General features: G+C 45.7%; 3 protein-coding genes across 6 annotated transcripts; 2 read left to right on the forward strand and 1 right to left on the reverse strand.

Moving 5' to 3' along the window:
• Positions 1-46: 46 nt before the first annotated feature.
• Positions 47-1,164, reverse strand: LOC117901129 (SOSS complex subunit B homolog). 2 transcript variants are annotated; one of them, XM_034811768.1, is made up of 3 exons: positions 955-1,000; positions 277-896; positions 47-244 (listed from the first exon to the last, which is right to left on the reverse strand). In XM_034811768.1, exon 2 carries the CDS (start codon positions 886-888, stop codon positions 277-279), a length of 612 nt encoding a protein of 203 aa, XP_034667659.1. In that variant the 5' UTR covers positions 889-896; positions 955-1,000; the 3' UTR covers positions 47-244. The 2 variants fall into 2 exon arrangements, with proteins under 2 accessions (XP_034667659.1, XP_034667658.1); XM_034811767.1 differs by lacking the exon at positions 955-1,000 and adding an exon at positions 1,029-1,164 and having other exon boundaries at positions 47-896.
• A 288-nt stretch (positions 1,165-1,452) lies between these two features.
• On the forward strand, positions 1,453-12,125 carry LOC117901125 (histone acetyltransferase KAT7). Its single transcript, XM_034811764.1, has 7 exons — positions 1,453-2,971; positions 3,030-3,187; positions 3,242-3,614; positions 6,767-6,872; positions 11,609-11,766; positions 11,826-11,921; positions 11,991-12,125. The coding sequence occupies exons 1-7, from the start codon at positions 1,511-1,513 to the stop codon at positions 12,108-12,110; spliced, it is 2,472 nt and encodes an 823-aa protein (XP_034667655.1). The 5' UTR covers positions 1,453-1,510; the 3' UTR covers positions 12,111-12,125.
• Positions 12,126-17,861: 5,736 nt separating this feature from the next.
• Positions 17,862-20,855, forward strand: LOC117900941 (dihydrolipoyllysine-residue acetyltransferase component of pyruvate dehydrogenase complex, mitochondrial). Of its 3 annotated transcripts, none has more exons than XM_034811507.1 (7): positions 17,862-18,195; positions 18,631-18,806; positions 18,869-19,261; positions 19,438-19,607; positions 19,664-20,012; positions 20,076-20,178; positions 20,243-20,855. In XM_034811507.1, exons 1-7 carry the CDS (start codon positions 18,032-18,034, stop codon positions 20,370-20,372), a joined length of 1,485 nt encoding a protein of 494 aa, XP_034667398.1. In that variant the 5' UTR covers positions 17,862-18,031; the 3' UTR covers positions 20,373-20,855. The 3 variants fall into 3 exon arrangements, with proteins under 3 accessions (XP_034667398.1, XP_034667399.1, XP_034667397.1); XM_034811508.1 differs by having other exon boundaries at positions 18,869-19,165; XM_034811506.1 differs by having other exon boundaries at positions 17,863-18,195; positions 19,390-19,607.
• Positions 20,856-21,104: the final 249 nt, after the last annotated feature.

Below are 21,104 nucleotides of genomic sequence, written 5' to 3' on the forward strand. Positions count from 1 at the left end.
ACACACACCAACACACACTACAGGAGATGGAGATGGAAATGGAGAATGTTCTTAAGGATCGTTTTATGTGGATGTTGTCTTAAAAATTCAATATTAATTATACAAAATTATCTTAGAAATGTATCCGATGAAAAATGCTGCACAATCTCTCCGCATCTGATTTGTGTCTTTTCGATTTTGCAAAAATAAAACATAACTACAACATTTTAAACCATTTTTAGGCTCTTATTCTAATGCGAAATCCCTGTTCATGTCTTGGATCGATCCTAAATCGGCTTATCGCCGTTCTCCTTTGTGGGAGGCACCACGTCCGCCGCCTCTGCCACCGCGTGTGCCCTGCTTCACCACTGTCTGTGGCACAGTGGGTGCGGCTGCGACTGCTGTGGCGGGGATGGTAGGCTGCACCACGGCTCCGGGCAGAACCACCGGCACGACGGCAGGAGAGATGCCCGCCGGACCGCCTTTGGCTGGCACGCCCGAGGGACCCACAGCGGGCAGACCGCCCGGCAGGACCACGGGCGACGCCACCAGTGCTGGCTCGGGCCTTTTGGGTTCACTCATGTTGAGGTTCTCGTTGAAAATCATGCAGAATTCGCCGATTTTGAAGACTTCGCCATTCTTGCCGGAATAGAGGGTGAGGCAGTGCCGCCAGAGACAGGCATAGCCCTTCGTCAGCCGAATGATATCCCCTGGAATGATTAGTTTTCCGGGCTCGTCCCAAATGGAGACATTTATGCTGGCCGTGTGGTCGCCCACCTTGAAGTTCCGCACCTCACGGTTCTCCTTCGTGACAGTGGCGGAGCCCACCTCCAGGACTATGAAGATTACATTGATGTTCTTCAGGCCCGGCTTGATGTCCTTGATGGGTATACAATCCACGTTGTACATGTTCAAATCTAAAAGATCCCAAAATTAATAATTTTTCCAGGAAAATATTTGTTTTGCTTCATTTAGAATTGACTTAGAGATGGAACAAATATGCCGGAACCTGTTCCTTCACATCAGTGCCTTTTTGTTACAATGCTTACTTAAAGTTAATAACTTTATTCAGTTTACAGAATTTATTTAACAATTGCAGAAACTAAGCGCTGAAGGGTATAATTGAGTGAAACATTTAACACAAAATATGTAAACAATTTCAGGTGCCAAAAACTTACATCTCTAGAAGATGTGACCAGCAGTGTTGGTAAACGACTGCACTCATCGCTGGTCTGTTTTGGTATTTTAATGCCAGAGCATGGCTGGTCACAACAAAAATTCAAAATAATTGTAAAACAATTAATTAAAGCTTCTGAAAAAAAGGTTTGTATGGAAAATGTTGCTTGCGTTTCTATCCAGTTTCTAAACAAATATTTAAAGAAACATTCGCCAAGTCTATTTATGTGTGACCATCCATCGTGAAATACCGAAATATTATTTCCAGTAGTGTGAAACGTTTGAAGTACTTCTCCCCCTCCCGCTTACAATCATTGTGTTTTGTTGCTTAAAAAATCTTTGTGCGCTCAAAAAAATGGCCATGGAGTCGGGGACAAGCAGCTCAGAGTCGGGCAGCACATCAACAAGTGGCTCCACCAGCTGCACAGACACGGGCAGCTCCTCGGACACGGATTCCAGCAGTGCAACGCCCGAGGAGAAAACCGCGACGACAGCACCAGCCTCAAAGTCCCAGCAGCAGCAGCCACAACAACAAACATCGAGCTCCACAGCACAACGCCGAAAGGCGGCAGAAACAGAGAAGCCCAAGCCTTTCGGTTCGACGCTGACCTCCGCTGCGAGTAAAGTGCGCTCCGTGGCGGCTTCCAATCATCGTTTGACCAGCGATGACGACGACGAGGACGATACGCCGCCGCCTGTGAAGAAAAATGCACGCGCCAACAACACAGGAACTGCCGCAGCCACAGCAGCGGCAGCAAGGCGAAAGCCACCGCCAGCGATAGGAAGAGCAAAGCCTCCACCGGCATCCAGAAGCAACAACCCACCGCCGAGAACCGCGCCAGTAGCTCGGGCCACAGAGAATGGCGACTGCAAGCGGCCCTCGCTATCCTCCTCCTCCAACAGCACAGACGACTCGATAAAGGTGGCCAAGAACGGCCGAAAGGTGCCCCTCAAGATGGCCAGCACGGTGCGGGCCAAGCAGGCGGCAGTGCGAGCGAAATTGCCGCAAGTCAAGAAGAATGGAGGAGCGGGACCACCACCAGTGGCACCACCGCAAATCAGCAGCGAGGGAAGCGATTCGGAAAGCGGTTCCGGCTCCGGGGATGATTCCAGCTCGGGCAGCGACTCGGAGGGCAGCGATTCGAGCAACTCTTACAGCTCCCAGCCGCCCAAGAATCCCAAGGGCAAGCGACCCGTGGTGGGTGGCAAGCCGGCACGTTCGGACAGCGAGGAGGAGCGCAAGGACAAGGCCAATCCCATGCGAAAGCTAACCCGGTCGCTGAGCATGCGCCGGTCCAAGCAGCAGCCCAAAGAGGAGACCGACGACTCCGAGTCGGATGGGGATCTGGAGGATGACAAGATGCTGCTCACCAAGAGTCCCGCCAAGAAGCCAGCGCCCTCGATCCTCAACAGTGCCAAGAGCAAAGTGAAGAAGGAGGGCGTGGCCATCAGCAGCGGCGTCTTCAGCTCCCTCAAGTCCCGCCCAGTGTCGCCCATCACACAAACGGAGAAGAAGTGCCCCATCGAGGGCTGCGACTCCTCCGGCCATCTCAGCGGCAATCTGGACAAGCACTTTCTGCCCGAGGCGTGCCCCATCTACCACAACATGTCCGCCTCCGAGTGCAAGGAGCGGGCCAACGACAGGAAGCTGCGCAACGAGCAGCGCGTCAAGATGCCCATCAACATTGTGTCGGCGCCTGGCAATCAGCACACAAATCTCAAATCCCTGACGCCCGAACAGCGTGAATTTCTGGCCAAGATACGAGAATCTCGAGCGAGTTTTCGGCCCATCAATAATAATTTCTTGGACTCAAAGGTGGGTTTACATGCCACAAACTGTTGCACTTCCTGTACACGTTTCTGTTTGCTTTCAGGTTAAGCTTGAAAAAGACTGCACGGACGAGGATCGGGAGCCGAGTCTGACGGGCCTGGTGCCCGACTATGATCTGCAATTGTTTCGCGAGGCCCAGGCTCAGGCCTCCGAGCGAATAGAGGACGAACTCAAGGATCTGCCCGTGGGCAAGGGAATCAAGTGAGTATTTCTGCTGTACCCAAAAGAGACGCACTCAAACCTTTGCCCTTCCAGATACATCAGCATGGGCAAATACAAAATGAAAGTCTGGTATCAGTCGCCGTATCCGGACGATGCTGCCCGCCTGCCCAAGATGTACATTTGCGAGTTCTGCCTGCGCTACCAGAAATCCGAGACGGGCATCAAGCGGCATGCCGAGAAATGCGTCTGGCGGCATCCTCCGGGCGATGAGATCTACCGCAAGGGCAAGCTGCAGGTCTGGCAGGTGGATGGCAAGCGCTACAAGCAATACTGTCAGCATCTCTGCCTGCTGGCCAAGTTCTTCCTGGACCACAAGACCCTCTACTACGATGTGGAACCGTTTCTGTTCTACATCATGACGCTGGCGGATGTCGATGGCTGTCACATTGTGGGTTACTTCAGCAAGGTGAGTGCAACAAGGGGGAGTTTAATTGCGGTTGGGATTGAGATTAGAAATATTAGAGTAGGTTTTCCACTAGGTGGAACTTATTGGAATGTACTTTGGGATAGTAGCTATAATAGGAATACATTTGAGGAAATATTTGCACCTTTCATTTTAGTTCTCTTTCCAATTTAGAATAGCTAAGAGATCGTTTTGACAATCCTTGACTTTTGGGGAATAAAATTGAAACTTAAGGATGAGGCTACTATAAAAAAAAATATGATGGCACATTTAATTAGCTCAGTTCTTGCATACAACGAAATATCAACGAAAGGTAGTTCTGTGGCTGGTTTTTAGACCAGTAGAATCGATTTTTGGGTACCAAAGTTTGATTTTAACCATACTCAAAGTACTACTTTGTGGCTAGACTCTAGCCGCTAGAGCCACTTTCTACGCTTTCGAATATATCTAATCTATTTCCTATCGATTATACTCATTGTGTAAATTTAATTAATAATTAAGATTCCCATGGAACATTGCCTTGCTTCAATGATACAATGATACAAGAAACTCGTTGCAGCTAATGATTGTGTTAAATAATTGTAGAATCTCATTGTAATACACCACAACGTAACTCTATACTCTCAAAATTACCCTATCGGATCAACATTTAATTCAATTTAAGTCGATTTGAGCACTGAGAGATATTACTACACTGATATTACTACAATAATGCAATGCGCAGTGAATCTACAAAAATTCCGTGTTCTGTCGTTCCTCTGAGTGGAAAAAGTTCTGCAAAACTTCTACGACTCCTCTGTCCAAATCCTTTTTGCTGCATAAAACCTGCCAGTCTGTATTTTGAGGTTTCCTCAGTAATTGAATTATGACTGTTTATCCATTATGGAATTAGCTGAGTTATTGCCAAAAGCTACAATTAACTTATTAGCATAATTGTCGATTAAACACCATTGCGAACTTTAGTCAATTACGTTATTTCATTAGGGACTTGCCTTAGTCATAGAGTGGGCTTGGAATGGAATCTGTAATTTAAAGAAAACTTTCAATTAATAATTGATCAAGTACAGATTTACCCCACAAAGCTGCACCTCTAAAAGTCTGACAAAACTTACTCTAATTATGCGCCCCAAAAGTTTATTTCCCAAAATTTGTTTGCTAATTGAAAATAATTTTGATAGTTTCACCATTGGGCATAGAACTTTTCAGTGCTGATTTTCGTGTATCAAAATTGAATAATGACATTTAACAGTTTTATGATTCCTTTATGTCTGGAGACAGACACCCCACATCCCACCACAGCATCTCCCAGTCCGAATCGCAGCCGCGGCCACAACCCATGTACGGTGGCGGGTACATATGTACATATCCCAGGATCCAGACGTCGCCTGCCTTGACCATGCCCCACCAAAAACAAGATGATATTTCTCTTCTATTACTTGGTTTTTTTTCTACCTTTTTTTTTTGTCAACCGAACGAAGCTTTTTGGGTAAATAGCCAACAGACAGAGAGACGCAGAGAGCGAGAGCGAACGAGAGAGATTTCCCCAGCTTTAAAAATCAGCAAATGGTTTCTTGACCTCCCCCATGGTGTGGCCCCTCTGCTGCTGCCGTCGCTGCTGTTGCTCCCTCTGCTGCTGCTCCCGCTGCTGCTGCAGTTTTACTGCAGAATGCAAAAGTTTTCGGGGCGCTGGCAGAGACTGGGTTTGTGTTACAAATTGCGCATGTCGTTGGTTTGCCCCTCCAAAAACTTGGCGCAGCATCCCCGTTGAATGCTCGGGGATGCAGCTCCGAATTGGAAACATCATCGGAACACACACGGTAAATGCCTCCGTTCCTCGTACTATTTGGTTTACATGGCCTGCCCCTCCATTGACGGTGATAATTTTCGGCAATCCTTTGTCCCACAGTTAACCTCCAAGCACTCAGACTCCCAGCAGGTCCAGCAGACAGGCCCAGGTCGGGTCCCCCCACCGGTTTTGGGGCAGGCCCAGACAGCAGCTAGACATTGAGGATTGGGGCAGGCAGGCAGCCAGGCAGGCAGTCCTCGTGGATGCTGTGCATGTTGGACACGATTGAGGTCGTGCACCTCTGTGCACCAGGGCTCTGCGTCTGCGCTTGGTGTGCCCGGGAGCCCGGGAGTCTCTATGTGGCTGCGTTACCAGACATCATGGCAGACAAAGGAAAAACGTACAATACGAACAAAAAGGAAAAATGTAGGAAAAGCATCAAGGAAAAACCCGCAATGTACATAAATGTATTTCCGAATGTTGCCATAGATAGGAGCACCGAGAGCAGCAACAAAAAAAAACCCGGTCCCGAATTCACAGATCCCCCCAGAGCCCAGTCTCTCAGCTCTCTTTTTTCGGGGACAAACTGTTGGGGGATAAACGAACTAACTATGTGCGAGTTGTACTACGTTTTCCATTCCATTCATGTGTACATAGTGTGCGGCGGAGAGTATATGTCTCCTAGATCCCCCCAACTTGTTGTGGATCCTTCTCCTGTTCCCTGTCCATGAATCTGCTCTTTCTGTCTCTGTTTGTACTCCAACTCCTGGGCCATGTCTTTGGCTCTTCCTGGCTCTGTTTCGGCTCCTTTTCCCCATCCTCTTCACCAATTTTCCTGCTATATGCGTACGTTTATATTATTTACGCACAGCTTCTCTCTCTCTCCCTGGCTATAGCCATCTCTTTCAGGCTGCGACTCTCCTTCTCCACGAATGTTTCTCTCTCCCTGTCTATGTCTCTGCTGAGCATCGATTCATTTCATTTTGCTGGTCATTGAACTGCCGAAAAAAGCCAAAAGCGACAGATGAATGTTGCCGTCATCTCTCCACACAACCACACCCCCCGCACACCCCTTTACCCAGCACTCTGGGTGTGTGTGTCTGGGCCCCATGTCTGGCCGATCCCCCAGCCCTATCTCCGCCAAAAGTACATTCCATCCCCCATCTACCCGAGCACATACATTCGTACGTATATCTCTCTGTCTGGAATTGTTCTTAAGTATTTGCCATTGATTCAATTTTTATAATATCTTTAACCTTTTGTTTGTGCTGCAGAATCAATAGCCACATTGTTTTAAAGTGCTTTAGTTTAAGATTCACCTAATATAGAATTGATTTTTATACAATTTTCGGTTTTGTTTTTGTTCCAGCACATTCCTTTCCTGCAAGAGAAAAACTCGTTTTACAATGTCTCATGCATCCTAACACTGCCGCCATATCAAAGGAAGGGTTATGGAAGATTACTCATCGATTTCAGTAAGTATTCATTAAATATATTTTATGAACGTTTATGTGGGTATAAATAGATTTAAGGCAGTTCGTGGCAGAGGAACAATTAATGCAAAAATATGACATTAAGTGAAGGAAAAGTGGGAGCCCTTTATTGAACGCTTGTGGGAAGAAGTTATTCGTTTGCCTTGCAAACTAAAATGTTTATATCTATACCTTCTTTACAACTTATGCTCATAATGTTCATCTTTCAATGCAAATTCATGCTCAAGGGCAAGTACATAGTTTTATATTAATTTGATGCTGTCACGTACAGGTTATGCACTGCAGCTCCATGAGATCTACTGCACCTGAGTCTCCCTCATTCTGAGTCTAAATTATAACTACTAGTTCACAGGCAACCTTAAATCTATTTCTTGAAGCTTTGCATCGACTTATTCCTGAATAACATGGAATACCTCCAATTAATCCCTGAAAGACTAGCTCATAAGCCATTTTTGAAATTCCCAAACATTTCTTAGTTTCGAACTATAAATTATAATAATCCAAAATCAACCTGAAAAATGAAAACATTTCGTTGCACTGATTACCAAAGTCTGTCTCTATTCCATTAAAACATTTTATGTGGAATTTTCTCTTTTGTTAGTTGACGTGCAATTCTTTAACTAGAGCGCCAATCTGTAAATTGATATCATATTCGTTTGACTAACCAGAAGCCGACAATTCCATTGAAAATGGTGGCTAAATGAGGCGGCTAGTTAGTAATGCCATGGTTAGTGGTTAGTGCGAGTAAAAATGGTAGCTAAATCATGGATTATAAATAATGAGACACTAAAAAATGTCTGGCTATATTGATTATGGCTGTTGCCTCTTCGTTTTCTGGTTCTTTTTTCTTTCGTTTTGTGGGGTCTTCATGTGAGTCATGGGTGTGTGTGTGTATATTTTGATACCCAGTATTTATTTGGGGATTGTTAAATTCGTTTAAATGTTTGCAAAGGGCCAAGGGGATGAAGTAATGAAAAATGAAGAAAGCAAGTTATGAGTCCGTTCGAGTGCACCCTCCATCAATCATGAATTTATACATGTACATCGAGCACTGAGTATCCCTATGTCGAGTCATGTGTTTCCTACCGTAGCCTTTTTGACTGCTTTTGCGTGTATTTGTGGAAAATAATCATCATTGCCATTGCATGAGAAAAGTTTCAAGCATGCCAGAGTCTTGGGACTGGACTTTCCAATTGAAATTCCCCCTCGCTCCAGCTGCACACACCCCTCTCCATGCCTTTACCCGCTGTCCGCTCAGGTAAGCCGAAACGAAGAACATGCAATTTCTGCATCAATTAAACGTAGACCAAAAGCTGCACTTACGAGCACACACACACATTACCATGGATATGAACGTGGATCCAGTGCATAAGTAATTTTTAACGTTGCTTATTTTGTGCCTTTTTTTTTTTTCTCAAAAATTGCTTAAAATTAATCCAGGCGAAGACTACAAAAGCAGACATAAATAAGACAAGACATTAAAATATGAGAAAAAAAGGCTGTGTTGGGGTCTAAGCTTTAGATACCCTGCAATACTGATCTACCCCATGAATATAGTCATTAAAATATAATCAAGTCTTGGAGATACCCAGAAACATGGAACTAATGTTGCTCGAGATGATCAAGAAAAGGTATAGGAATATTCCTTATAGGATTGGGAAATGCTTCCATGTCTTAATGGCAAAAGTTTAGTCAGAACAGTAATACCCCCTTGCCCAGGTTACAACAAAAGAGTACCCACGGAAAGAATCACATCACCCTGCTGCATCAGACAGTGGCTTCCAGGAGCTTGGAAGAGAGTAGAGAAGAGAGAGCAGAGCAGCACTTGAGTCATTCATTGTTGTTGTTTCTGCTGCGTGGCTGAATAGCGTCAAAGTCGACGTCGACGCCGGCAGAGGCGACGGTCTGTATGTACAGTGTACATGCAATGTGGTCGTCGTTGATGGCGTCGGCGTCGTCCAGCGGGGGGAACGAACGAACGAAACGAAACGACATTGACCTTACACACACACAGACACAAGCAGACACAGACAAGTGCCGGCCGGCAAAAGAGTGATGTGTTGGTCAAAGAGAGAGAGAGCTTACTAGCAAGTGTGAGAGAGGAAGGTACTACTATGTGAGAGAGCGGGCAAATCATTTTCGTCATTATTCAGAGAGGGGGAATTGGCATTGGAGGCAGGTGAACGGTTTTTGGACAGACAGCTGGTTGTGGGTCCGTTCTAGGGGTTACCTTAAGGGCAGTGGGAACCCCTCTCTCACTCTCTCAGTCCAGAGCATGTGTGCCAGAGCGAGAAAGCTATACCATTATGTCCAGGTGTAATAACTGCAACACGCAAAATGCAAATGAGTTGCAAAAAGAGGGAGACGGAGCGAGATGGACAGAGACAGAGAAAACTTTACGCTACGCAAGGGTTGCCACCCTATCTCACATTAACCCATGTATTAATTAATGGGAAACCAGACCCTTGTGAAAAAAGTTTCTCGCCCAAAAAACGAGCAGCCAAAAACAAAAAAAAGTTTGCCAAAAATTTGTTCAAACGTGCCGCCTTCAAGTTTCGCCTTTTATCTTTTTTCGGACGCTCCCGCATACGCAGCGGAAAATAAATACAATTCTGCAGACACAACAACAACAGGCTCTGACGGCGGCAGACAACAAAGGTCAGGGCAGGTCACAATGAAAGGGCGTCGTCCTCTTCGTGTTGGTGGCTACAGTGGCCACTCAAAAATGATAACTTTCATGAGTCAAAAAATTCAAACAAACTGAAAATTTCCAGAAATGGAAACTTAATACGTTTGGACAGCGTTTTTGTTTTAAGAGTTTACGTAAAATTCATTTTTAAATTTATTTAAAAAATAAATTTGGAGCTGATCAGACAGTATTGTCACAGTTTTGAAGCCATGCTTGGACCACTGTGCTGGTGGCACTTCTCAACCCAAAGAGCGTACGTGGTACTCATTACTCACTTTGTTGTTATCGCTTCGCCGACTGTCTAGGTCTAGAAAAAGGAAGAAAAAATAATAATTAGAGCCTTGCTAATTTGAGTTAAAGTTGCTCTCTACACTGCATCTCTCTCTCTTTCTCTCTTTGTTTTATTAAACATTTTTAGAGAGCATTTTTCTTTCTGTAAATCCTTACTCGGGTACTCAAAGCGCCTGTGGCTATGCAACATTCAGCAGAACAGAACTCGCATCGTCAGCGTTCGAGTTCGCGTCGCGTCGCCCGCCGTCCACCGAATGGGAATCAAAATGGATCGATAAAGTCGTCTCGACATTTCCACTCACACTCTCCGCCTTCAGCCGCACCTCCGATGTACCCGCTCCTGCCGCTTCGCCGTGATAAATTCACGAGCAGAGGGACGGTGCCCGGTGAGAGAGAGCGAAGTGCGGCACAAAGAAATCAAAGTGGCACCCAAAACGTCCCCCAGCGACCAAAAGCCACGGGCCATCTCTTTCCCCCCTCTGGAGTGCATAAAATGGTCTATACAGTGGGATAACTATAGCAGACTATAACATTTTTGATTACAATTCTAAAACATGAAAATGTTTTGACAGAGAATGAATCGTGCCATGTATGTATGTAATGTAATTATACATGAAAGTGCTCCACTTATTTACCCTAATTTCAAAAATAATATTGGGTATTAATTAATTTAGTTATAATTAGCACACATTTCATATTTTGCTGCATTTTTCTCAATTATTTCCCACTGTTGACAGCCGTGCAAAAAAGCAGCGCAACCACGATGCTCGTGGAAGCTTTTGCCAGCGTGCAACCCTGCGCCCAGCAGTCAGGATTTCCCTCCCGTTCTCCCCCAACAGCTGTGTCTGCCGTCTGGCCCGTTGAGTGTGTCTGCGCGTCTACGTTCCTCTGCTTCTCGGCTGTGTGTCTCTCACTCGCTCTCTCTCTCTCGCTGTCTATGTGCCTGTATTGGTGGCTGACTGCAAGTTTTTTTCCCGAGCCTGCCTCAGTGGATTTTATGTTGTGAGGGCACCGTGTGTCCTCGTCCTCGTCAATTTACTTAGCTGCACTCATTGTTGCTGTTGCTGCCGCTGCGGCTACGACGGCTGCTTTCTCTGTCGCTGTGGCTGCTGCCTCTGTTTTATATACCCAGTACATATTACAATTTTCAACAGAGAAGGAAGTATATTTCATCCAACACGAGCTACAGAAGTCCCTCAGTTTGCAAGAGTTTTTAGACCTTATTCATATGGTTTTCCAAATCGGACTTTCCTTAAAAAAAATTATAGCTTCTTCTAAGATCACCCAAATGTAACCAACCATAACAGTATTCAGTCTTTGAGGGTATCTAAAACTTCGATCCTCAAAGCTCGCCTCTTTGTTATCTAGAGTTGTTGGGAATTGTTGCTGCCAGACGTCGTCGTTGTCCTCGGGTCTTTTGGGGTGGGTCTTTGGGGGTGACACTGTCGCTGGGTTGAATGTACGCCAGAACGTTGTTTAAATGTACCCCCCATTTCGTCCCTTTCCAACCATTGAATACTTTGCGGAATCCTGTCTAGACACAACACGCACACACTCCCAAACCAGGCCTGGGCAGAGCAGAACACTTCTTACCGCACCACACAGCCGGCTGAGGGGCGGGACAAAGTTGGTCACCATAAATAATACACCGGAACTTGGAGTTGTTACTCTATCTATAGCATACTTACAGGGCTTATGCTGAACCTTATTTGACGATAATTTGTTCCTTATTTTGCAGGCTATCTCCTGACACGAGTGGAGGGCAAAATCGGTTCGCCGGAGAAACCGCTATCCGATCTGGGCCTGATCTCGTACAGGTCCTACTGGAAAGATGTGCTGTTGGACTATTTGTGCAATCGTTCAGGGAATTCCCTGAACATCAAGGATGTATCTCAGGTAATGACAACTAAGAATTATTTATAAAAGAAGAATTTATATTTATTCCCCATCTTTAGGAAATGGCCATATACTCTTATGATATAGTCAGCACATTGCAGGCTCTGGGCATGATGAAGTACTGGAAGGGCAAGCACATAGTACTCAAAAAGCAAGTAAGTAATTCGATGCGATCTTTGATCTTCTATAGATCACTTTACTAATATGCTAATCTTATTTGCCAGGACGTTCTGGATGAGTATGAGGAGCGTGTTAAACGTCGCGGTACCTTTCCCAAAATCGACGACTCCTGTCTGCGCTGGCAGCCCTTCATTCCAGTACAGCCCAGTGCTGAATCGCCTTAACGCCGTAGCTGGAAGCATGCCGCGGCATGCTTTATGGATGACGATGACTCTGCACCCATGTACCCTGCATCATCATCCTGATGCGTATTTGCCTAGAGATTTTATTATTTGTGGTTTTACTGTACTAGCTCGTAAAGTATCGCTAAAGTATTTGTGTGTATGTGTACTTTATTTGTTGCTAGCTCTAGATAGTAATTTTAGTACGTAGGTTTATAGTGAAATTTGCCCAAAAAAATAAATCTTAAGATAAAGAAATACATATACTCGGTTTATGATCAAAGATGCTTTTCTTTGGAAGACCTACCAACCATTATCTGCTCCTTGTACTCGTTACTGTGCGATTCGTACTATCTCCAACGCTCAATATTAGCATAGAAATTCGTTCTAATCACATCTTGCTCTAGAAGACCGGTACCCTTCCCAACCCATCATCTGTGAGACTCTTTGCTTTCATCACATCATCATATGGTTGCATGAATCATGGAAGAAATACCGAAACCTACAACACGTTTACATGGCCGTCTGGTGAGACAAAGCGAGTAGCAGAAGGAGGTTCAAGAATGGGAGGGATAGGGTATGGATCGGCGTGTGTAGCAACAGCAGAAAAAGTGCACACAGGCGCACACAACACACCAAGAGACAGAGACGAGCGCATTGACATTGTCGCTTGATGCAGAGACAGGTAGACATAGGGGAAAGGGCGGCTCTGCTAGCAGCAGCGGCAGCAGCAGACAGGATGTGTTTGTAGTTGGCTGGGGAAAGAAGACAAACATGTTTATAGCCAAAAAGCATACATATGCAACGGGCAGAGAGTGAGAGAGCAGCAGCAGCAGCAGGGCCAGAGAGAGAGCCAGACCCAGAGCCAGAGCGAGCATAGAAGTGCACAGTGGGCGAAATTAGCACTAAAACATATGGCAAATGTACGTAATTGAAGCTTTAGGTTTATTATAGGAAACAACTGAAAGAATTCCAGGAATTCTAATGCAATACTTTCCAGATATTCGCAAACAATCATCCACTTTTTTTTTTAGCAATATGATACTGGGAATTTCTAGAAAAAAACCCTTTCATAATCTCAGTGTCAGTAGATAAGCGAACCGACTAAAATAATGTTGATTCAACCTGCAGTAAATTTCCAGAAACTTAAACTGTACACATGTACTTAAATAAGTAAAATGGGAGCTCCATGAAACGTTTCGAGTCATTACAAATTCCAATAGATAAGAGAAACAGCTGGGTTAGTGTTTTCGCTAATTTCCATGTGTTTCCAGAATACTTTATACGTTTCACAGATGTTGACTTATTTATTGGTTAAGCCCACTGTGCAAAGCTTTTCTGTTGCAGTCTGTTGGTTGGTGGTGCAGTTTTATAACAAAGGAACTCGCCTGAGAACTGGCAAATGTATATACAGTGAATATTCGTGATAATGAACTTCCTAACACAAAAGCTCTAGGCTAAATCTAATATGTTTGGCTTTAGTATTCAAAACCATTCACAAAAATGGTAAATTTTCTTCATATTCTTCTTGGCAGCAACTGCCAAACGGAATGAAAAGGTGTGAATTTCAAATTGTTTGCATTTTGCCATTTAAATCATATCTCCGTTCAAGAATACCCACTGTACCACCAGCACATGCATTTGTGGAAGCAGGAAACAGAGCTTCTCAGTATAATATCCCGCCACTGTGCGAAAGAAACGGCAACACATACAGTGAACACATACAGTCTCGCTCCGACGACGCCGCAGTCGACGAAGTCTCTGCCAATATGTGTGTGTGTGGAAATAAAATTCGCGCATTTGGGTTTTGATTAAGCAGAAACATTGAGCATTGAGCATTTTGATCGCAACAGCCGGCGTGCGCGGTTCGCTCGCTCCCCAAAAGCCCCAATCTCCACTCTTCGCTCTCCACTCTCTTGCCTCTGCAAAAATTTATCTCTGGCTTTTTTGGCTCGACGAAGAGCTTGGGCAAAGTCAAAATCAGACAGGCGGCGGCCCCCGGCCCAGACGACCACAACGACTACGACAACGGCGGCGGCGACGACGTTCTCAATAAATAAAATAAAAGGCCAGGCCGTGTCTGGGCGGCCGCACAGTCGTTCAGTTTGCACCAAATGAGAGACAACGAAGACGGCGACAAAGAGCAATGAGACGAAAAAAGTTTAAAACTGTTAAAAGTACACTCGCGTGTGTCCGTGTGTGTGGTAGTGTGCGTGAGTGTTCGGTGAACAATTTACAAGAAAAATGCAACGGAAATGCCAAAGAAAGAAAAAGTTCAAAGCGGAACTGCAAACATATTGTGAAATTTGCGAGAGGGAGAGGAAACTATCAACGTGGTTTCTTTCTCCTGGAGCTTCTGGGGTTTTCCGCGAAGAAAAAAGGAATTGCGAAAAGAGCGAAGAACAGTACAGAGAGGCCGAGAGAATTGCTGGTCGAAGAAGAGGTTCAAGACTTATTTATAGCATTTTGATATCACAAGGCAGCAGCAGCAGCAACAATTAAGTGACGCAAATGTTTGAGGCGGCAGCTTGTAGGCTGAGTGTGTGTGTGTGTGTGTGTGTGTGTGTGTGTGAATGCGAGCGACCACATGATTCTACATACTTCCAAATTTCCTTTTTGCCCACACGCGCCACTCACACCAGCACAGAGTACCGCAGTCACACTCATACACACTAGGACAGAGTTGCCCCTGCAAAAACTTTTTGTCGCTCAAATATTAATTTTAGACAACATTTTTTCTGCCCCAGACACCGCACAAACACACATGAAAATAGCAAATTGTTTATGTGTGCGTGTGGCTGATCGTCTGTGAGCTGGTTTTAGCTTCCATTTTTTTTTTGTCGCTCAGTCAGGGTTAAGGGCATAGAAGGCGGCTTGGCTGGGGCCAAAAGCATGTGCTTGCACTGCAGCGCTGCATCAAGAGAGAGAGAGAACCAGACAGAGAGGGTATGGGCACCCACTCACACAGACATGCACTCGGGACGGCAGTTGTCGTCGTTGTTACTATTTGAGGTTAGGAATGCCCCACCCAAGCAAGACACATACACATAGCAGACATGGCTGCCTCGCATACCTACATGTATGTACAAACGAATATATAAGCGATATATATATGTACATATGTACATATGTATGTACTCTGCGACATTCGAACAGAAATTCGCAATTATTCACAAGTCGAAAAGCAAAAGCTGTTCGCGATCGCTGCCGACATCTCTGACACATCATAAGCTCGCACACACCCATTCGCGCATACATTTTCGAAGCGCGGCTGCTGCAAAATTTATGAGGCGTTGTAAAAAAGAGAATTAAAAGTTTCGGCTGAGCAAGCTGGTAATTTAAACGTACCAACAAAATTTGTGTGCAAAATTTTAATTTTGAGTTTATACCTCTTTTTGCACATGTGTGAAATCGTGTGTGTGAATGTCTTGGACAAAAGAGAATTCGCGAATGTAGTGGGGCGGGCACGTGTGTGTCTCTCAGCTGCTGTGTGTGTACGTGTGTGTATTTGTGAGTGATCACGCACGTAGCTTTGCTGCTTCGTCGGCCTGTGCTGCTGCTGCGTCGGTTAGTAACAGCGGAGAGAGGCGGACAGAGGGAGAGCACAAAACGCCGGTTCTTTTTTCGCGTTTTCTTCTCCCTACTCTTTTTCGTTGCTTCTGTCGAAGCAGCGCTCTTTGTCATTACTTCTTCTCGGGCTCTCTTGTTCTTGGCTTTCAAAGCGGTGCTCCAAAGGGTATGTGATACAAGGTGAAGCCATTGCCTATCACTTTTTCTTTCTCTACAAATATCACAATTTGCTCGTCTCAACTGTTTCCACTTTTCTATATTCCATTTTCACACTCCTCTCTTTTTTCATGAGATATTTCTTTCTTTTCGTGATCCACTCCGTCTGTCTGTTCGCTCTTTGCAACTTTTTTGTTCACTATTTTTCACTGCAGTCGTTTCTTTTGCTTATTTTCTTTACAGAATTTCAAATATAGAATATCAAGGGTCTCTAGCTGCCGGGCCCGACACCAATTGCGAAAAAATTTGCTGAATGAATGTAATAATCGTCATTTTTCGCCTCTGATGACGTCACGTCCTCGGATGGCTGGCTGGCTGGCGGCTCTCTCTCTCTCTCTCTCTCTCTCTGTCCCAGTGTCTCCCTCTCTTTTATGTAGTCATTAGCACGTAATGTCTGTGTATGGTGGCCAGAACGAGGTGTGCAAAGAAGCATATGACTAATTTGGTATTGTTATTGCATAAAATCGACAACTGGCAAGAGCTTCAGGGGCAGACATCCGCAGCAACAGCAGCAGCAGCCGCCACAGCGGAGAGGAAAAAAGAGCAAAAGCTTAACCATTATGTGGCGGCGTCGCATGAAGTCATCAGCGGCAGCAGCAGTAGCAGAAAAAGCGGCAACAGCCTGGAAAGAGACAAGCATATGCTGAGAGCGAGAGAGATCGTTAACCTTTAAGCTGGACATGGGACTCGGCACAAGGTCGTTTCCTCCCGTGCTTATGGCGCATGAAATATGGTCTCGCGCGGCATGAAGTGAAGTGGAAGCGACGCCATTTGTTGCAGTGGCAGCAGAACACAAAACCGCGTTGCCAAGCCAGCACCAGCAAGCAACATCTGGTCTGGTCTGGTCCCGTCTCGGACCTGGCTTTGGGCTTGGCTTTATATCTCGTCCCACAGCCCACCTTCTTGAAAGTCTCCTACCATGCGCGCTAATCAGAGACCGGGGCTGGTTTTTTCACTGCAGTCAGGTACCTGAAGTAGCGCGCGTGGTGCTAGACACGAACATCTGTGTGTGGCATCATCTTTTCTACAGAATGCAATATATATTATTCCATGTGTCTCCCATGTCTATTGTACTTCATCAGGTGCTCTGGTGTGTCCTGTAACCCGGCACATGTTGAAGTACACTCAATATGAGGCGAATTTCGTGCGAAAAAAATCAGTTGTGATGTCTAATTTTATAAATTGTGTAAACATATGCTTAATCTCTAATTGATTGTTAATTAAGACATTTCAGGTTGTATTTTGTAATAGTTAAATCAACCAACTGCATGAAAATTATGCAAAATCTTCAATAAATATAAAATGTATTAAAATAAGTGCTTAAATGTACAGCCTTGAGATTTTTCTGGCAGTTTGAGTGGTTTTTTGGGTTCCTGGCCACCTGTTCTGGCTTTTCATACAGGTGGCGGGTTCTTAAAAGCTAAAAATAGATGGCCTTGCCGCTGTTTTGACCCAATAAACGGAGTGAATTTGAATCAATCCGGGTGCCATTAATCATTTCTATAAATGGTATAAATGTATGCAAGATTCCGCCTACAAAGCTTTTGAAATATTCAAACAAAAGACAACCCTGAACTAGGCGCCAACTATCGATAGACTGTCAGTGTGACCCTGTATCGCTTTGGACGTCAATAAGACGATAATGACTCCCATCAACGATTGGAATGCTTGAGCTATCGGCAGGGTGTTCGCTTATTTACTTACACCTTCTTAGTTTGAACTTTATTTAGTAAACAAGCCAATAAAAATAAGCAAAGAAAACTAGTAAATCGTGTGGAGAATTGATGCCTGAATCGGATTAAATTATAGTTCCTTGGCCAAGGGTCTTAGCTTGCTAGTAAAATCAAACCAAATATCTAAGGCGAGCAAAGTGATTTCCGTCGACGGACTGTTTATTTTGAAAATGATTAGGTAAATTTCGGTATATTTTTGTGGGTCAGCCAGTATATTTTGTCGATAAGTCCGTCACACTGTTATCACTAGAGGTCGACCCCGTAACATTTTGTAAATTTGTTCGACTTTGCCGCATTCGACTCGATCTATTTGTCTAAATTTTAAACACCAAAGCAACGCGTCTAGACCGCCCGCTGCCGACTGAAATTCAAACGCTAACACAGAGATAGAACGGAGATAGGACAATGCTGCGCTCCCTTGCAACGACACGAAACGAATTGGGGGCTCTGCGAGCGGTGCTCCTCCGACGACCAGCCACTGCCTGCCTCCGACGCGGCGATGGACAGGTTGGAGTGCGTGCCCTCAGCACCCGCCTGCTGACCAATGCCAGGAAACTCCAAGCTAGCAGGTACCATCAATTCACATCCGACTCTTGCCTGCTGCCTGCTCTCCCCCTATCGTTGAGGTTAGAAATTGTTGTGTAATATTGCAAATGCTGCAGCAGGAGCGACCCAGCAAAAGGGGGAGAGTGGGCGGCGAGTGAGGTGCAGAGGCAGAGGCAACGGCAGAGCTATCTGCTGATTGACGGCGTCGTGTCCAAGTATTTAGCAATGTGTGCGTGAGCGTGTTTCAGTGCGTGTCGTTGTCGTGCCTCAAGGTCGTGCATACATATGATGCGTGATAATGCTGATAATGATGGAAATGTTGGCCAAAATTTGCTGCCGTGTGCTTTCCACGTGTGCCTGTGTGTGTGTGTTTGTGTGCATGAACATATAAACAATGAGACAATCAGCTGATTGAACAGCCAGTAAATGAATGCAAATTCACGAACAATTCTCGATAGGTCCATTTTGGTCAACAGCCGGCCCCGGTCGGTCAACGCCTGGAGCTATAATTTTGCCCGCAACTATGCCAGCCTGCCGGAACATCTCCGTGTGCCGCTTCCTGCCCTATCGCCCACCATGGAGCGAGGCTCCATTGTAAGCTGGGAGAAGAAGGAGGGCGACAAACTCAACGAAGGTGGGTAGGCTCTTGCTTCGGGCATAATCTACGATCCATTTATATGCAACTGCCAATTTCAGGTGACCTTCTGTGTGAAATTGAAACCGACAAGGCCACCATGGGCTTTGAGACACCGGAGGAGGGCTATTTGGCCAAGATCCTGATACCCGGCGGCACCAAGGATGTGCCCATTGGCCAGCTGCTGTGCATCATTGTGAACGATCAGGCGAGTGTGGCTGCTTTCAAGGACTTTAAGGATGATGCACCGGCTGCCGCGCCAGCAGCAGCAGCAGCACCCCCACCACCACCGCCACCAGCAGCCGCTGCACCTGCACCAGTCGCCGCACCACCGCCAGCAGCAGCACCCGCACCCGCAGGTACCTCCCAGACCGCTGCCGAACAACGTGGCGATCGGGTGTATGCCAGCCCCATGGCCAAGAAACTAGCCGAAGCACAAAAGCTGCGCCTACAAGGTTGTACATCCCATATCCAACTCACCCACATCCTGCTGTGTGCATGCACCGCTCGACTAAATACCTCTTATCCCCGACCTAGTCCCCGTCCAAATGTTCTGTTACTAATCCCCGGCTTTTGTGTGCAGGCAAAGGCAGTGGCGTCCATGGCTCAATTAAATCCGGTGATCTTGCAGGCCAGCAGCCTGCTGCTGCAGCTAAATCGGCACCACCCAAGGCCGCACCCGGTGCCCGCTACACGGACATCCCGGTGACCACTATGCGGGCGGTGATTGCCAAGCGTCTGCTGGAGTCCAAGACCCAGCTGCCCCACTACTACGTGACGGCGCAGTGCCAAGTGGACAACGTAAGTAAGCGACAAATCGGAAGAGTTCTCCAAACTCACTTTTCCCCCCTTTGCAGCTGTTGAAGTTCCGCGCCAAGGTCAACAAGAAGTACGAGAAGCAGGGCGCCCGCGTCTCTGTCAATGATTTCATTATCAAGGCCACTGCCATAGCGAGTCTCAAGGTGCCGGAGGCCAACTCCGCCTGGATGGACTCGGTCATACGCCAGTACGACGATGTTGATGTCTCTGTGGCCGTTTCCACGGACAAGGGTCTCATCACGCCCATTATCTTTGGTGCCGATCGCAAGGGCGTTCTGGATATCTCCAAGGATGTCAAGGAGCTGGCTGCCAAAGCGCGCGCCAATAAGTTGGCGCCACACGAATTCCAGGGCGGCACCATCTCAGTGTCCAACTTGGGCATGTTCGGTATGGAAATCTCTTTCAAAATTGTGCAGAAGGTATACCTTAAATTTTGCCTTTTCTTTTCAGGTGTCAACCAATTCTGCGCCGTGATTAATCCCCCGCAATCGTGCATCTTAGCCATTGGCACCACAACGAAACAGCTGGTTCTGGATCCAGACAGCCTCAAAGGGTGAGCTCCACTCAGCGCTCTTCTGCGAACCCTTAAGATATAATCTTTGTGTTTCCATTTGCAGCTTCAAGGAAATCAATCTGCTGACCGTCACTTTGAGTGCCGATCATCGGGTGGTGGATGGCGCCGTGGCAGCCAGATGGTTGCAACATTTCCGCGACTATATCGAGGATCCCCAAAACATGATATTGTAAATCGGCCCCGGCACCAACACCAACACCCACCACCCCAACTCCACCACAAGATTCTCGTAGGGACACGCCAACGAAACCAAAATTGGATAAATGGATTCTATTCGATGTTACCCCTATATACAAGCATACGCGTCCACGTATCAAATATTGTAAATTTTCTATTGGTTTTGCCGTCTTTCCTGGCACACACGCTGGCACTCATCTGATTCTTAGCGCTATTTATATTTAAATATTTAATTGTGTAACATTCGGTGTAGTGTCCAATCTGGGGAAACGCAATAATACTATGAATGATATTCGAATTAACTCACTCTCAGAGCTGTAAATTTCCGTTTGATATACATTATAATACAATACAAAACAATCTATATAATAGTTTATGCTTTAATCAAATTTGTTGATCATGTCCACTATGAAAATGGAGGCTAACTAGTTGAATGTCCAAGGACGCGTTGAAATAAACTCATAACACACACACACACACTCGCACGCATGTACTAGCCAATTCTTAAAAAGATATGAAAAAGGATTTTCATTTGAAAATGGTTGGGGAATATTCTCGTATTAGTTTGAATTGTAAATATGTGGATGGTACACAGATCTTGCCTAGGGTTTATAGATTTAAAAAGAAAGGAATTAATGTTAGATACAGGATTGTAAAGGGAATTACTTTCTCGAATTAAAAAGTTACTTCAGTCGGATCAGTGTTGAATTGTAATAGTTGTTGAATCG

The sequence above is a fragment of the Drosophila subobscura genome, chromosome U (assembly GCF_008121235.1).
Source record: "Drosophila subobscura isolate 14011-0131.10 chromosome U, UCBerk_Dsub_1.0, whole genome shotgun sequence".
Taxonomy (NCBI): Eukaryota; Metazoa; Arthropoda; class Insecta; order Diptera; family Drosophilidae; genus Drosophila; species Drosophila subobscura.

Bases quoted from the DNA above. Each gene is read 5' to 3' on its own strand.
- LOC117901129 (XM_034811767.1), bottom strand. From the start codon at position 888: ATGTACAACGTGGATTGTATACCCATCAAGGACATCAAGCCGGGCCTG.
- LOC117901125 (XM_034811764.1), top strand. From the start codon at position 1,511: ATGGCCATGGAGTCGGGGACAAGCAGCTCAGAGTCGGGCAGCACATCA. The intron at 6,873-11,608 runs GTAAGTATTCAT...CTTATTTTGCAG, and splicing joins AAGATTACTCATCGATTTCA to GCTATCTCCTGACACGAGTG. The intron at 11,767-11,825 runs GTAATGACAACT...CCCCATCTTTAG, and splicing joins ACATCAAGGATGTATCTCAG to GAAATGGCCATATACTCTTA.
- LOC117900941 (XM_034811506.1), top strand. From the start codon at position 18,032: ATGCTGCGCTCCCTTGCAACGACACGAAACGAATTGGGGGCTCTGCGA. The intron at 18,196-18,630 runs GTACCATCAATT...AATTCTCGATAG, and splicing joins AGGAAACTCCAAGCTAGCAG to GTCCATTTTGGTCAACAGCC. The intron at 20,013-20,075 runs GTATGGAAATCT...TTTTCTTTTCAG, and splicing joins GTCCAACTTGGGCATGTTCG to GTGTCAACCAATTCTGCGCC.